Here is a 13,724-nt window from a genome sequence, read left to right as displayed (position 1 = left end):
TTCTCCTGGGAAGGTAGTGGCTCTGCCCCCTTCCCGCAATTTGGAGTTGTTTGTAGCCGTCACAGTAGTCGTTCATCCCCTTTTTTAATTTGGTCTTTTCTTCCCCTTTCTTGGCATAAGTCGGTCTGACTGATTGCATCGTGTAACAAACATTCTATTCTTCTAATATATTGACGTGCAATCCTTTTGCGCGTTCGAGAAAAAATATGCTGTGAGGAAGAAATATAATTAAATGGTTAGCATTATTTTCATTTACACTGTGAAGTCGTTTGATTCTCAGCAAGAATTTCCCTTTTTGCTTATCACCGTTATTTTATGACTAGCAAAATGCCCGTGCGTTGCACCGGGTAATGTCGCGTTGGATAAAGTTTAACTGAACAATTTTTTAAGCAGTCTAGTATGACAATAATAATTACAAATTATTCCACGTGTATATGTATGATATGAACTATGTTCCTGACACGATAGCGTAACGATTGTACCATGGGAGGAACAGACAGTGAATGCCTATGTTCCTACACGTTAGCGTAACGATTGTACCATGGGAGGAACAAACAGTGAATGCCTTGGGTTACTTTCATGCAAGAGTAGATGTATGAAAATTTGTGTGAATAACAAAAATAAAATCTTTATTTAAAATAGGTGAGTTTATCATAAAACTAATGACAATAAGGACCTAAAAATGCTTTTGCATACTTACTCATAGTGTCGTAGTGGTGACGTGTGCTTTATCAATCTGTAAACTCGTCCATCAGACACCTGCAAGGAAAAAATTACCTAAGTTTGATAGATTAATTTTATAAGATATCAATTTATCTCAACATAGGGTAAGAATGAGGCTAAGTGTCCATATGTCACCAAAATTAATATAAGCATTAAATTTTACTTCATGATACCGTTGAGAAAAATGAATCAAAATTAACATTAGTATCCGAATAATGAAAAAATAAATCCTAAATCATAACTTCCATTGGGCCAAAATGATAAAGGCAATAACTTAAATATTCTAGTCAAATTTCTCGTTCGTTCCATTTAGCTAGACATAATTTTATTTGCATAAGAAAAATTATAGTGCACTTTTAGGAGATCAAATAATGGCTTAAACTGATTAAATGTATTTCCGTAAATATGAAAACATTAATTCGGGCAAAATTTGAAAGAGACCTCATTTTGGCCCGAGATCCGGCCGCGGCCCAGAAGGCACCCGCCAGCCCATTCACGCGCGCCTCCGCGCACGTGACCTGTGAGTGGAACGCGGCCCGCTCTTGATTGAGAAACCAATTTACAGAAAACTGGCTTACAAACCATCGGCAACTTATTCTAATCTAATTAAAATGTTTTGATGATGCATGTGATTACTTGTAGTATGAAAATTACTCAACAGTTAATTCGGTCTGTATCCTCGGTTAATTGAATGACCAAATCAGGAAGAAGCAAAGGGCCTCTAGCCGGACGTGGCTCGCTTGCTCCCTGCAAATACAGAGTCTGTGCTCTCTTCGACATGGCATAATAAACTCATTTGTTGCAGTACATGCCCACAAGTTCTGTTGTCAACAAAGTAAAATATTGAACCAGAGCTTTGATTAATCGATCACCGTCTCACGTTCCTAAACATGACGGCACCGGAGTATACCATCCATGTCCCAGTCAACTACGTGTAACGAGACGTTCGCCAGTGTTTTTTTTTTTTTTTGTCTCCGCCCTTCTCGATCAGCTGAGGAAAAAGTACACCGAAGAAGATCCCTCAACTTGTCATCGAATTACAAAATCGTCCCCCAATCGTAAAACCGGATACAACACATCCCCCAACTTACAAAACCAGTGCAAACTAGATCTCTCAGTGGTTTTGATCCCGGTTTTGTCCCACGTGACGGCTGAGTCAGCGTGGGACCCATGTGGGTCCCACATGTTAGGGGTGTCCCTGTCAGCACCTGCTTTCTTTCCCCTCTTCTCTTTCTCTGTCTCTCTCCTTCCTTCCTCCCTCTCGCTCTCTGCTCTCCCGGGCAGCCGCGGCGAACGCCTGTGGGTCGGCACGTTCGACACCATCGAGGAAGACGCGCACGCGCACGACGCTGCCATGCTCGCCCTGTGCGGTGCCTCCGCCAGCCTCAACTTCTCCAACTCCGCCTGGCTGCTCCACATCCCGCGCGCCCCCGCCCCCCGTCGTCTCCGGCCATTAGCTGCCCGACATGCAGCGCGCCGCCAGCGAGGCCGTCGCCGAGTTCCAGCGCCGGGGAAGTACCGCCACCTCCGGCGACGCTGCATCGACCGCCCCTCCGCCGACACCCGTTCTGTTAGCCAACGACAATGCCTCTCCGTCGTCCACTCCTGCGGCGGCGGCTGCATTGGACAACGGCATGCTCCGGCAACATGTTCAGTGGCATGCACGCCGATCTGTACTACGCGAGCTTGGCGCGGGGGCTGCTCATCGAGCCGCAGCCGCCGCTGACCATCGTGGAGGGCTGCTGCGACGACGAAGGATACGGCGGCGTTGAAATGGAGCTGTGGAGCTAGCACCAAACCAAACAATGCGACTTCATCTCTGTTTCTTCACTAGATTGTTGGATGTTAATGTCAAAGCATATCAGTAGTAGCATAGCGAAAGGATCGTTGTGCCTGCAAAAAAATCCCATTTCATTTTGCATGGTTACAAATTCTTACCCTTCTCTTTTGCTCGAATACATTATATTGCAGATGAATTCCTTCGGTGAGGAGGAACTCCTTCGGTGAAGAGGATTCGTGTTGATATTTGCCACACAACCGGGCGACAGAAAAACAGGGAGATATATAGCACCGGTATTGAGTTTGTTGTGTATTTCTAGATTACAGAGATAAACCTTATCAATACTAACTAACACAACAAACTCAATCCATACCTATAGTTACAATATTTCATGTATGAAAGTTATCTCTAACACTCCCCCTCAATCTATCCTGTAAGGTTTAGATTGTTTCTGAACATTACCAGCAGTTTAACAGTTAGTGTCTTGGTAAACCCATCTGCAACTTGATCCTTGGTGGATATATACTCAACCTGCAACAACTTCCGTGCAACACGCTCTCGAACAAAATGATAATCTACTTCAATGTGTTTTGTGCGAGCATGAAACACATGATTAGCTGATAAATATTTTGCACCAATATTATCACACCATACCTTAGCTGCTCTAGGCACCTGAACTCCTAGCTCATGAAGTAAAGCATGTATCCACATAATTTCAGCTGTGGCATTAGCCAAAGCCTTATATTCTGCTTCTGTACTAGATCTGGATACAGTGGCTTGCTTTCGCGCACTCCATGACATAAGATTGGGTCCTATAAACACAGCAAAACCTCCAGTGGAACGCCTATCATCCAGACATCCTGCCTAATCTGCATCAGAGAAAGCACTAACAAGCAGGGAATTAGACTTACTGATCTTCAAACCAAGTTTAATTGTATGCTTGAGATATCTCAGAATCCTCTTGGTAGCAGCCCAATGATCTGTTGTTAGAGCATGCAAATACTGACATACTTTGTTCACTGAATAAGATAGATCTGGCCTAGTCAAAGTCAGATATTGCAAAGCACCAACAAGACTTCTGTACCTTGTACTATCAACTGGTCCAAGAGGTGTACCTTCATGAGCACTTAACTTTTCTGAAGTAGATAAAGGAGTGTTTACAGCTTTGCAATCACTCATGTTTACTCTCTTTAACACATCCTTAGCATACTTTTCTTGTGTCAAAACTATACCATCATCCACTGTCCTTACTTCAATGCCTAGAAAGTAATGTAACTCACCTAGATCTTTTAATGCAAACTCTTGGTTAAGATTCTTAAGCAAAACATCAGTAGCAGTACTCGAAGAACTAGCTACTATAATATCATCTACATATACCAGCATGAACATTGTAACATCTCCTTTGTTATAGAAGAATAAAGACGTGTCAGACTTAGATGACTTGAAACCTAGATCATGCAATTTTGTGCTTAGCCTAGAGTACCATGCTCTAGGAGCCTGTTTCAAACCATACAAAGCCTTATCCAACTTACACACATAGTTACCTTGTTCATATCTTGGTGGTTGTCTCATGTAGACTTCTTCCTCTAGAACTCCATGAAGGAAGGCATTTTGCACATCTAACTGTCGTAGAGTCCAACCTCTAGAGACAGCTATAGACAATATAGTTCTGATAGTGGCAGCTTTTACTACAGGACTAAAGGTATCTTCATAGTCTATGCCATATCTTTGTTTGAATCCTTTTGCTACAAGTCTAGCCTTATATCTATCAAGACTGCCATCTGCCTTTCTTTTAACTTTGTACACCCACTTACAATCTATCACATTTAATCCTCTCTTAGGGAAAACTAAGTGCCAGGTTTTATTTTTCATGAGAGCATGATATTCATTGTCCATTGCCTCTTTCCAGTTTTTATTTCCTAAAGCTTCATTCAAAGTTTATGGTTCCCCAGATGATGTAAAACAACTGTATCTAACAGTACCATCAGTATAAATTTTCTCCTTTCTAATCCCACTCTGCAACTTGGTCTTTGGTCTCATTACCTCAGAGGACACAGATGGCTGTGCATGAGCTGTCGGCGCACTTGATCCCGTCGGCACATTGATAGCGTGCATGCGTGCGCTGACGACTGGGGTTGACGCGGCAGCTGGTGATTGGTTCCCAGCAGACGAGCGCGCGGGAGAACGCTGCGGCGAGGACGCCTGCTCCCCCTGGCTCGCCGATCCCGAGGAGACCGCCTGCTCCCCCTGGCTTGATGTCGCATCAGGAGCGGGATCCAAGAGGGATTCTCCCGCCCGATTCTCCGATGCTATGTGCACCCGATCAAGTGCACCAGCATCAGTATTTTCTCCAGCGTTTTCATTCCCATTTTCTCCAGTAATTCCATCATCACATCCTGTATCTGTTGCTGCATCTACACAAACTTCATCAGTAGCATTTGATACATGAATATTAAACATTTTTTGATCATGTTGTTCCTCTCCCCCTTGATCAAAAGTACTATTTGTAAGGTTAGAGGGAAGCAAAGAGATTTCAGCTCTAAGGCGGGCACCGGCATTAGGATGAAGATTTGCAAAGGGAAAGACTTGCTCGTCAAAGGTGGCATCACGAGAGACATACACCCTACCGGTAGAGACATCTAAGCATTTAAACCCTTTGTGAAGATTACTAAAGCCAAGGAACACACATTGCTTAGACCGAAACTGGAGTTTATGGGAATTGTAGGGGCGAAGGTTTGGCCAACAAGCACAGCCAAAAGTTGGAAGGGATTTATAATCCGGAACTTGCTTAAACAATCGTTCAAGGGGTGTATCAAACTGTATAACTTTGCTAGGGAGACGATTTATGAGGTAACAAGCTGCTAGGAAGGCTTCATCCCAAAACTTGAGCGGCATGGAGGCATGGGCGAGGAGAGCTAGGCCAACCTCCACTATGTGATGATGCTTGCGCTCAACAGCTTCATTCTGTTGATGTGTGTGAAGGCAAGAAACATGATGAGATATTCCTATCTCATTAAAAAAGTTGTGCAGTTTGACATACTCACCTCCCCAGTCAGTTTGCATAGTAAGAATTTTTCGATCAAATTGTCTCTCAACAAGTTTTTGGAACTCATGGAACTTTTGGAAAACTTCAGATTTATGTTTAAGGAAATATATCCAAACAAACTTGCTGTAATCATCAATAAAACTAACATAATATTTCTTTGCTCCTACTGAAGTAGAAGCAGGACCCCATATATCAGAATGAATAAGTTCCAAAAGATTATTTGAGACACTAGATGATCTAGGAAAAGGTAATTGATGACATTTGGCCTGTTGACAGGCATCACACACAGACTCATTGACTGAATTGCTAAGACATGGCAATTTATTTTGACTAAGAATCCTAAGGACGACTGGCTTGGATGGATGACCAAGATGACCATGCCACCGTTTAAACGATGGCGCAACTGCATAGGCTTGTTTCAAGGGTGTGCCGGCAGGAAGGGGATAGAATCCTCGCCGGCATGGTCCTTCAAGAATTGTCCTCCTCGTGGCCTTGTCCTTAATAAGAAAATATTTGCCATGAATTTCAAGAAAAGCATAGTTGTCCGCAACAAATCTATGAATAGAAACTAAATTTTTTCATGCTTGGGGAACATGGAGTATAGTTTTGAGATGCAAGGGACGATTCAGAGTAGGAACAATAGCATGACCAATATGTTTAATATTCATACCTCAAACACTGGCGGTGTGAATCTGATCTGTTCCCTTGTACTTCTCCCTTGTTGTGAGCTTATCTAGCTGACTTGTGATGTGATTTGTTGCTCCGATGTTGACATACCAATTTGTGTCAACATCGTAAGCGTAGTTCGCCGCAGCACCAAACCTTTCTTCAGGAACATAGCTGTCATCGTAGCGATGCCAGCAGTCACTTGCAACATGCCCTCTTTTGTGACACACTTGACACACTGGGCGTGTGTCATTGCTGCGTCCCCGTCTAGCATTGGGGGCGCCTGTACCGCCGCGGCCACCACTGCGGCCGCCGCGAGAGTTTCCTCCACGGCCACCTCGTCTGCCACGGTTTGCAGCGTTCGCCGGGGTGGTGAGATATGCGTGACGGATCCGGATCCTGTTTTCATAGCTTAAGAGTTGAGAGTACACATGAGAAACAGAAAGAGGAGCAATTCTTGTCGTTGCCATTAGTCCTTCTACTGTTGGATCAAAGTCGCAGTTGAGGCCGTTGATGATGTACACGATGAGTTCATCGTCAAGCGGCTTCCCTGCAGCCGCCATCTCGTCGCCAAGAGATCTCATCTTGGCTATGTACTTAGTGATGGACATAGGTCCCTTCTGAGTCGTCGTTAGAGCGAGGAGGACGTTGATGGAGCCTGCCTTGGACTTGCACGAGAACATGTCGTTGATCATCTCCCATGCTTGGGCCGCCGTCTTTGCGCCGGCGACTTGCTGTAGAACCTCCCGTGATAGAGAGGAGAAGAGGAACCCTAGAACTTGTTGGTCCTGGGCGAACCACTTGTTGTACTCCGGATTGGAGATGATGGTCTTGATCTTCTTGTCGCCGTCTTCTTTCTCACACTCCGCCGCTGGAGCTGCAGTCGCGCCGGTGATGTGTCCCTCTAGCTGCGCCCCTCGTAGGGTGGTGAGAACCTGCGCAAACCATATATAGGGAATGGTTTTGTTTGGTGAGTTTCTCTGAGATCTGAATCCCAAACAATGAATTGGAGATCGCCGCCGCTGAGGAGGAGCTCGCCATTGCCGGAAGCAGAGACGAACTAATCTAATCTAGCGGGGAGCTCTGATACCAAGTGGAACTCCTTTGGTGAGGAGGATTCATGTTGATATTTGCCACACAACCGGGCGACAGAAATACAGGGAGATATATAGCACCGGTATTGAGTTTGTTGTGTATTTCTAGATTACAGAGATAAACCTTATCAAGACTAACTAACACAACAAACTCAATCCATAGCTATAGTTACAATATTTCATGTATGAAACTTATCTCTAACAAAATGGAGCTGTGGAGCTAGCACCAAACCAAACAATGCGACTTCATCTCTGTTTCTTCACTAGATTGTTGGATGTTAATGTCAAAGCATATCAGTAGTAGCATAGCGAAAGGATCGTTGTGCCTGCGAAAAAATCCCATTTCATTTTGCATGGTTACAAATTCTTACCCTTCTCTTTTGCTCGAATACATTATATTGCAGATGAATTCAATGATCGTTTTAATCCACGAATTATCAAAATATCAAGTCTTTCTGCTACTACCCATGATAACACACCACCTTTTCAGCAGGTTTTACTACAGTCACAACAAAGCAACACAAAAGTAACGACGGCGACCTCAACATCCAAAGTCAAACACTCTCACAGGCGGCGGCGCGCGCGGTCGGAGGGTGGTGCGGCCGGCGACGGCGGCTCCCGAGTGGCGGCGCGCGGGCTCAGGGCGGCACGAGCTCGCCGGCGGGGGAGGCGGAGGAGGTACGCGCGGACGTCCTCGCCCTCGTCGTCGACGTCGCCACCGATGACGAGGTCCGCGCCGCTCACCAGCTCGCACGCTTCATCGTCATCGACACTCACCACCTTGATCCGGCCGTTGCACCGCCTGGCGACGTCCTCCCACCTTGGTCCTCCCTCCCAGCGAGCGGACGATGAGGCCGAGCGGCGTGGACGATGAGGCCGAGCGGCGCGGAGTCCGCGCCGCTGCTCCCCCATCCGCAGCCGCACTCGCCTGCCGCCGCCGCTGCCTCTCCGCTACCGTGCTCGCCTGCTGATGACGCCTCACCCTGCCACCGCCCTCCCCTTCTCCCGTGTCTCTGCCGCCGCATCGCCGGCCGGCCGTTGGACCTCCTGGCCCCGGTGACCCCCTCCAGCTCCCGCGTCGTCTCCGCCGCCCTCCTGCTCCCGTGTCGCGGCCGCGATGCAAGTGGAGAGGCCCTGGGGCGCGGTGGAGCGGCACAGCGTTCGCCTCTAGGCTGCCGCCGGGCGCAGTCTCCCTCGCCAGCCGCCGACTGCCGCCCGTCACGCTCCCCCCTGCCGGCCGTGCTCCTCGAGAGGAGAAAAGTGAAAGAGAGGGGAAGGGAGAAGAGGGGAAAGAAAGAGGTGCCGACGTGGCCTCCTGACATGTGGGGCCCACGATGACTCAGCGGCCACGTGGGACAAAACTAGGGTCAAAACCGCCGAGGGATATAGTTTGTCCTGGTTTTGTAGGTTGAGGGATGCGTTGTATCCGGTTTTGTGGTTGGAGGACGATTTTGTAACTCGATGACAAGTTGAGGGACCTTAGGCGTACTTTTTCCATCAGCTAATAACATCATGCAGCTCCAATATTAGCCGGACAGCCCAGCCCACCAGGCCCACATCGCCAAAACCCTAACCGCACGGACGCACCAACGCGGCAACGCCGCACCCCGTCCCAACCCCCACACGGGCTCAGTAGCGCCGCACTCCATCGGTTGCCACTTCTCTCTTCCCTCAGCACTACTACGCCAAACCGACGGCCGCCGCCTCCTCCTCCTCCTCCCCCTCATGCCGCGCCGCCATCGCCGCCGATGGTCCCGGCGCCGAGCCGTCCCCAGCAGCCTCTCCACCTCGTCGTTGCGCCGCTGTGCTGGTCAAAGCTGGCGGTGTACGATGAGGGCGTGGCCCATGAGCACTGGGCCACGCCCGAGCCGCCGGTGGTCGCCCTCCTCCTCTCCATTGTCCCACTGTGCCCAGTGGCATGAGATGCGGGTGTAGATTATGAGCAGTACAACCGCTGCCGATGTTTACCGTGCTCACACAGGTCACAGCCTCCTGAGTCCTGACCTACTTATTCCTTCTGCCGGCTGCAATTCGTGTTTGATTTATGTGAGTTTTTTTTTTATCTGTGCGATTTCTATTCGTCTCCCTTTTCTCTTTTCCGTTTTGGTTTCTATCTCTCAGTCCGTCTGTGTAGTTCTAAACCTCTCATATTTGTAATATCTGATTTTGTGTTTTCTCCGTTTTACGTGATGAGTCGGTCGCTCAATCGGATTTACGTACCAAATTGGGATTTACGTACCAAATTATGTTGCGTCTAATATACCAAACTGGAGTAGTATTAGGTGTGGGTTTTTTCGTGGATGCGGTGAAAAAGAAAGAGCGACGGACAAAAAAAAAACACATGAAAAGATGTGACGATTGGGAAAATATGAATCTTTTTAATTAGTTATTATTATTATTATTATTAATATTATTATTATTATTAAGAAATATCGTCATAACGTTGGTACGGGCATATCAGTAGCTAGTAAACTTAACCGAAATTTGTTGAAACTTGGCGGATCAGTCAGAAAGGTGAATTGCGGAGTTGGGACTCCTCGGGCCCAACGAGGTCCATCCGGTTCGTGAACAATCTTCCTGCCAATAATCCATATAAATCTCTCCATCAAAAGCCCTAATTCAATTGCCAGCGAGGGACTCAAATCGGTGGTGGGATTATCGACATCGAAAAGCTAGCTAGGCAGCTAATTATGGGATCTGTGATGGGCTCCCTCGCCCTCGCCTACCACGATGCGAGGGAGTTTCGGATGGAGACGAAGCGGAAGGCGGAGCACGAGGTTAACCTGCTCCGGCCGCCGGCGTTGCTGCACTGGGACGGCGGCGACGGCGAGCAGCCTCCGCCCCTCGACGAGCGGCGACGGATCGTGCAACGCTGGATCGAATACGAAAAGCGCAAAGGCCCTCGCCGTTTCGAATATCTCCCAGGGTTGGTACAACCTAAATCTCTTTCTCCTTTGATTCGCTACTGCACATCACTTTGCAGTTTTTCACTGTTCGTCCTAATTAACCATGTTAAAAGATCAGTAGAAATTTATCATGTTTGTGAGAGAAAAAAAATAGGCAACTGTAAAATAGTACTATATGTTAATGATCTAAAAAAGAGTAGTAAGATCTCGAATGCTCAACTTTCTTGTACTATTCTGATAATCTAATGCTGGGAGGATTAGATTTACTACATCTGCATGATTTGGTTTCCATCTCGTGAGATCTGTTTGTTAAGTGAAATCTGCAAGGTTACGAGCGGAACAGCATATATATATATACCCCAGACTATCTATTGGGGTGTGTTTGACCCGAATTTGTCATTTCTTTGCAGCTAATCATTGTCTGTTGGTGTGCTGTAATAGATCATTGCTTAGTGATTTTTAAAAACAAGGCATATAGAATTTTTTTATACCAAATTTTACATTCCTAATAAAACATAAAAAATTAATTATAATAGTATATATATTTTTTTTTCTAATAAATTTTATTTAAGCATGGCTGTGTGAATATGCATGGGTTAACACAAACAAGTAGTTGTATCTATGTACATGGTTTCTATTGCATGCTGCTCGATCTGACATACATAGATTACATGCAGAGAGGATGGTGCAAATGATGCTCGGCCAAATGTCCGCATCGCCCTCTATTATTACAACTGCAATCATCCGGTATGTTAAATTATTTGTGTTGCTCCTCTATACCCCTTGTGACTTATTTATCATTCTAAGCTACAAGTATGATTATATGGCTACTAAAATTGTCGCATCGTATTTTTGGAAAAAAGTGCAACAGTGTGAAAGTGTTATTTATGATATTTTTTTCGTGTATCAAAGTATGTACTTATATAACAAAATGATGAACCACACACATTGTAACATATCAATATTTATCTTTCAATGGAGGGAATATAATTTTATTTTTTCTGCACACATGATTCTCTTTATTTCGAAGGGATTTTAATTATTTGAGCTCGATTTTTTTCCGTGCATATTTTTCAGGGTGCTGAGTTCGATTGTGTCAGGTCCCTGAGTGCTCATTTTGCTTCTTTCAGAGGTGAAATTTGGTCCCACGTCAACTTCCTGGCTCGCAGGAGGGGTTGTATTGATGCCCCCGTACTTCGCTTCTTCGCTGAGCTATTCTACTATGGCCCTCTCGTTGAAACACCCGTTGTCGTATCATGCATCGTATTACGGGGTATGTAAGGCCTGATTTAGTTCCTAACTTTTTTCTTCAAACTTCCAATTTTTCCATCACATCAAAACTTTCCTACATAGACAAACTTCCAACTTTTCCATCACATCGTTCCAATTTTAATCAATCTTTCAATTTTGGCGTGAACTAAACACACCCTAATTAATATGCTTGTTTATCTCTTTATTTACGCTAAGCCTAGTTAAAACCATGATGCTAACAAGACCGAATGAAACATGCTAGGAGAAAAAATCCTGCAGAAAATGTTTTGTCACGATTTCTTTTTCTTTGATGCGCATCAAAGCATGCATATGCATGTTTCGTTGTTAGGATAGAACTCAACCTGCAGAAATCATGGCAAGGTGTGGTTTTGGGATTACATTAATGTGTGTTAATTACAGTAAGGAGATTACAACAAGCAACAAAGCCTGAAGCCCCCTAAGCTTTTACACTGAATCTGATTGCCGCTGGCATGCTTCCTAGCTCTTCCCTAGTTTTGCCTTGATGAGACCAAAACACCAAATTATTTTTATCAACCCTAGAAGGAATAACCTGATGAGCCATTGTATCATCACTTCTAGCCATGTCATTTAATTTTGGAGCCACAGCCAACAGAGTATTTAAAGCTATCCCATGTTTGTTCAAGTTGTGTAACCGCATGCCCCCTAGTTCAATCAGTTGACACACTTTCAAACAGGCTACCCAGTACATTCTTTTTTACCACCTCCATCAAGTATATGAGTTTAGTTTTCTGTCCCAACGTCGAATATATTTGACTGGAGGGAGTACTTGTTTAGGACATCAATACAAACTCCAATGCATGTACATGTTTGATTATTATTTTCTAATCATATTGTCATAAAAATATTAAAAATGACTTCTTTCTCATGAATGAAATCTTTATGTTTTTAGAATATATAACATTGTACTGAGGCTTAATTGCACACATAATATAACTTCATTTGTGTTAGGATGGAGGGAGTCCTTTGTTCTTTTTGAAGAAAGGAGGGAGTCCTTTCTGGACTCCCTTGATTGATATTTCTCCGTGCCCCATTGTGTAGGATTGGCTGGAGATCAATCCTCATTGTCCTTTTTTAGACTGCATATACCTATCTAATTGCTGAGAAAGGACGTATTGACTCTAGAACACCACTTTTGCTATGTTTACTGCCGCCTTCTTGAACTGGATCGGTGTTTACTTTTTTGCAAATCTAAGCTTATCTCCTTTTTTTGTCGAACTAAACCAGTGCAATTTCAGTAATCCCTTCATCCCAATATAAACGTAACCAGGTTGCACTTATATTGGGACGGAGGGAGTAGCTTCTTCCATATATACACGCATGCATGTGCCTGATCATTCTATTGAACTGTTGATGACAGAGGAACCACTGTTCGTCGTCAGGAGAATAGAAGGTCTTCAAGAGCCAGTACACCACACCACTAAAAGGGAACTGTCGATAACAGAAGAGCCAGGGAGAACAGAAACGGTTCAAGAGGCGCCGCTGGTCCAGTACAGAAGCAGTTGTGCGTTTTGCAGCGACCGGCATTACGAGGTTTTGCACCCCAGCGAGGAGGAATTCGTGTGTGGAAAGGAGGGCCAGGAAGTGGAGCCATCCGGGTGGTTCTACTGGATGATGGACATCGGCGGAAGGTTACCCGATCGCATCCTTGTCAGACCAAGATGTTTTTTGGATGATGTGAGCGATTTTTGCTCTTTCGTATTTTATGTATTTTTCATATGGCTCGCCAGACTAGCGAGTGCAATCAAAGTAAGTAGCATAGGTTAGTTGATGTACCAAGTTATTTACCCGGCCCGCTCAATCTACGGATGAAAACGGATTGAAATTGGATGGAAATTAGCTCTAGCTGTATTATATTCATTTTCATATTTTTGGAAACAGAATTGAATTAAAAATTCCCAGTTGAATCAAATATTATTGAATACAGATATGGAGCGAAAAAGAATAATAGAATATCATTATATTCGTTTTCGTATTTTTGGAATTGGAATTGGAATAAAAAAATCCCTTGAATCAAATATTATTAGCGAAAAGAATAATAGAATATTATTAAATACAAATACGGAGTGACTACAAATGGAACAAATAAATACGGTACTAATATTTGCCGGAATGTTTAAAAAAAAACTGAATTTGAGCTTTCCAAATCAACGAAAAGATATGGCTTGTTGTTTTTCTAAAAAGTAGGTAAAAAAATCCTAATTTTTATATCATCAATT

The 13,724-nt window shown here is 44.7% G+C and overlaps 1 protein-coding gene and 1 pseudogene across 2 annotated transcripts; both read left to right on the top strand.

The window, feature by feature from the left end:
- The first annotated feature begins 1,906 nt into the window (after positions 1–1,906).
- Positions 1,907–2,656, top strand: LOC136355219 (dehydration-responsive element-binding protein 1J-like; annotated as a pseudogene).
- A 6,307-nt stretch (positions 2,657–8,963) lies between these two features.
- LOC9266039 (uncharacterized) lies at positions 8,964–13,431 on the top strand. Of its 2 annotated transcripts, none has more exons than XM_026025117.2 (5): positions 8,964–9,290; positions 9,816–10,235; positions 10,893–10,962; positions 11,293–11,488; positions 12,866–13,431. In XM_026025117.2, the coding sequence occupies exons 2-5, from the start codon at positions 10,000–10,002 to the stop codon at positions 13,270–13,272; spliced, it is 909 nt and encodes a 302-aa protein (XP_025880902.1). In that variant the 5' UTR covers positions 8,964–9,290; positions 9,816–9,999; the 3' UTR covers positions 13,273–13,431. The 2 variants fall into 2 exon arrangements, with proteins under 2 accessions (XP_025880902.1, XP_015627913.1); XM_015772427.3 differs by having other exon boundaries at positions 8,964–9,355.
- The last annotated feature ends 293 nt before the right edge of the window (positions 13,432–13,724 follow it).

The sequence above is a fragment of the Oryza sativa genome, chromosome 1, assembly GCF_034140825.1.
Source record: "Oryza sativa Japonica Group chromosome 1, ASM3414082v1".
Classification (NCBI taxonomy): domain Eukaryota; kingdom Viridiplantae; phylum Streptophyta; class Magnoliopsida; order Poales; family Poaceae; genus Oryza; species Oryza sativa.
This window is presented reverse-complemented; position numbering and strand designations above follow the sequence as displayed.

Coding starts and splice junctions, on each gene's coding strand:
- LOC9266039 (XM_026025117.2), top strand. CDS start 10,000: ATGGGATCTGTGATGGGCTCCCTCGCCCTCGCCTACCACGATGCGAGG. Junction 10,963..11,292: donor ATTACAACTGCAATCATCCG/GTATGTTAAATT, acceptor CATATTTTTCAG/GGTGCTGAGTTCGATTGTGT. Junction 11,489..12,865: donor ATCATGCATCGTATTACGGG/GTATGTAAGGCC, acceptor TGTTGATGACAG/AGGAACCACTGTTCGTCGTC.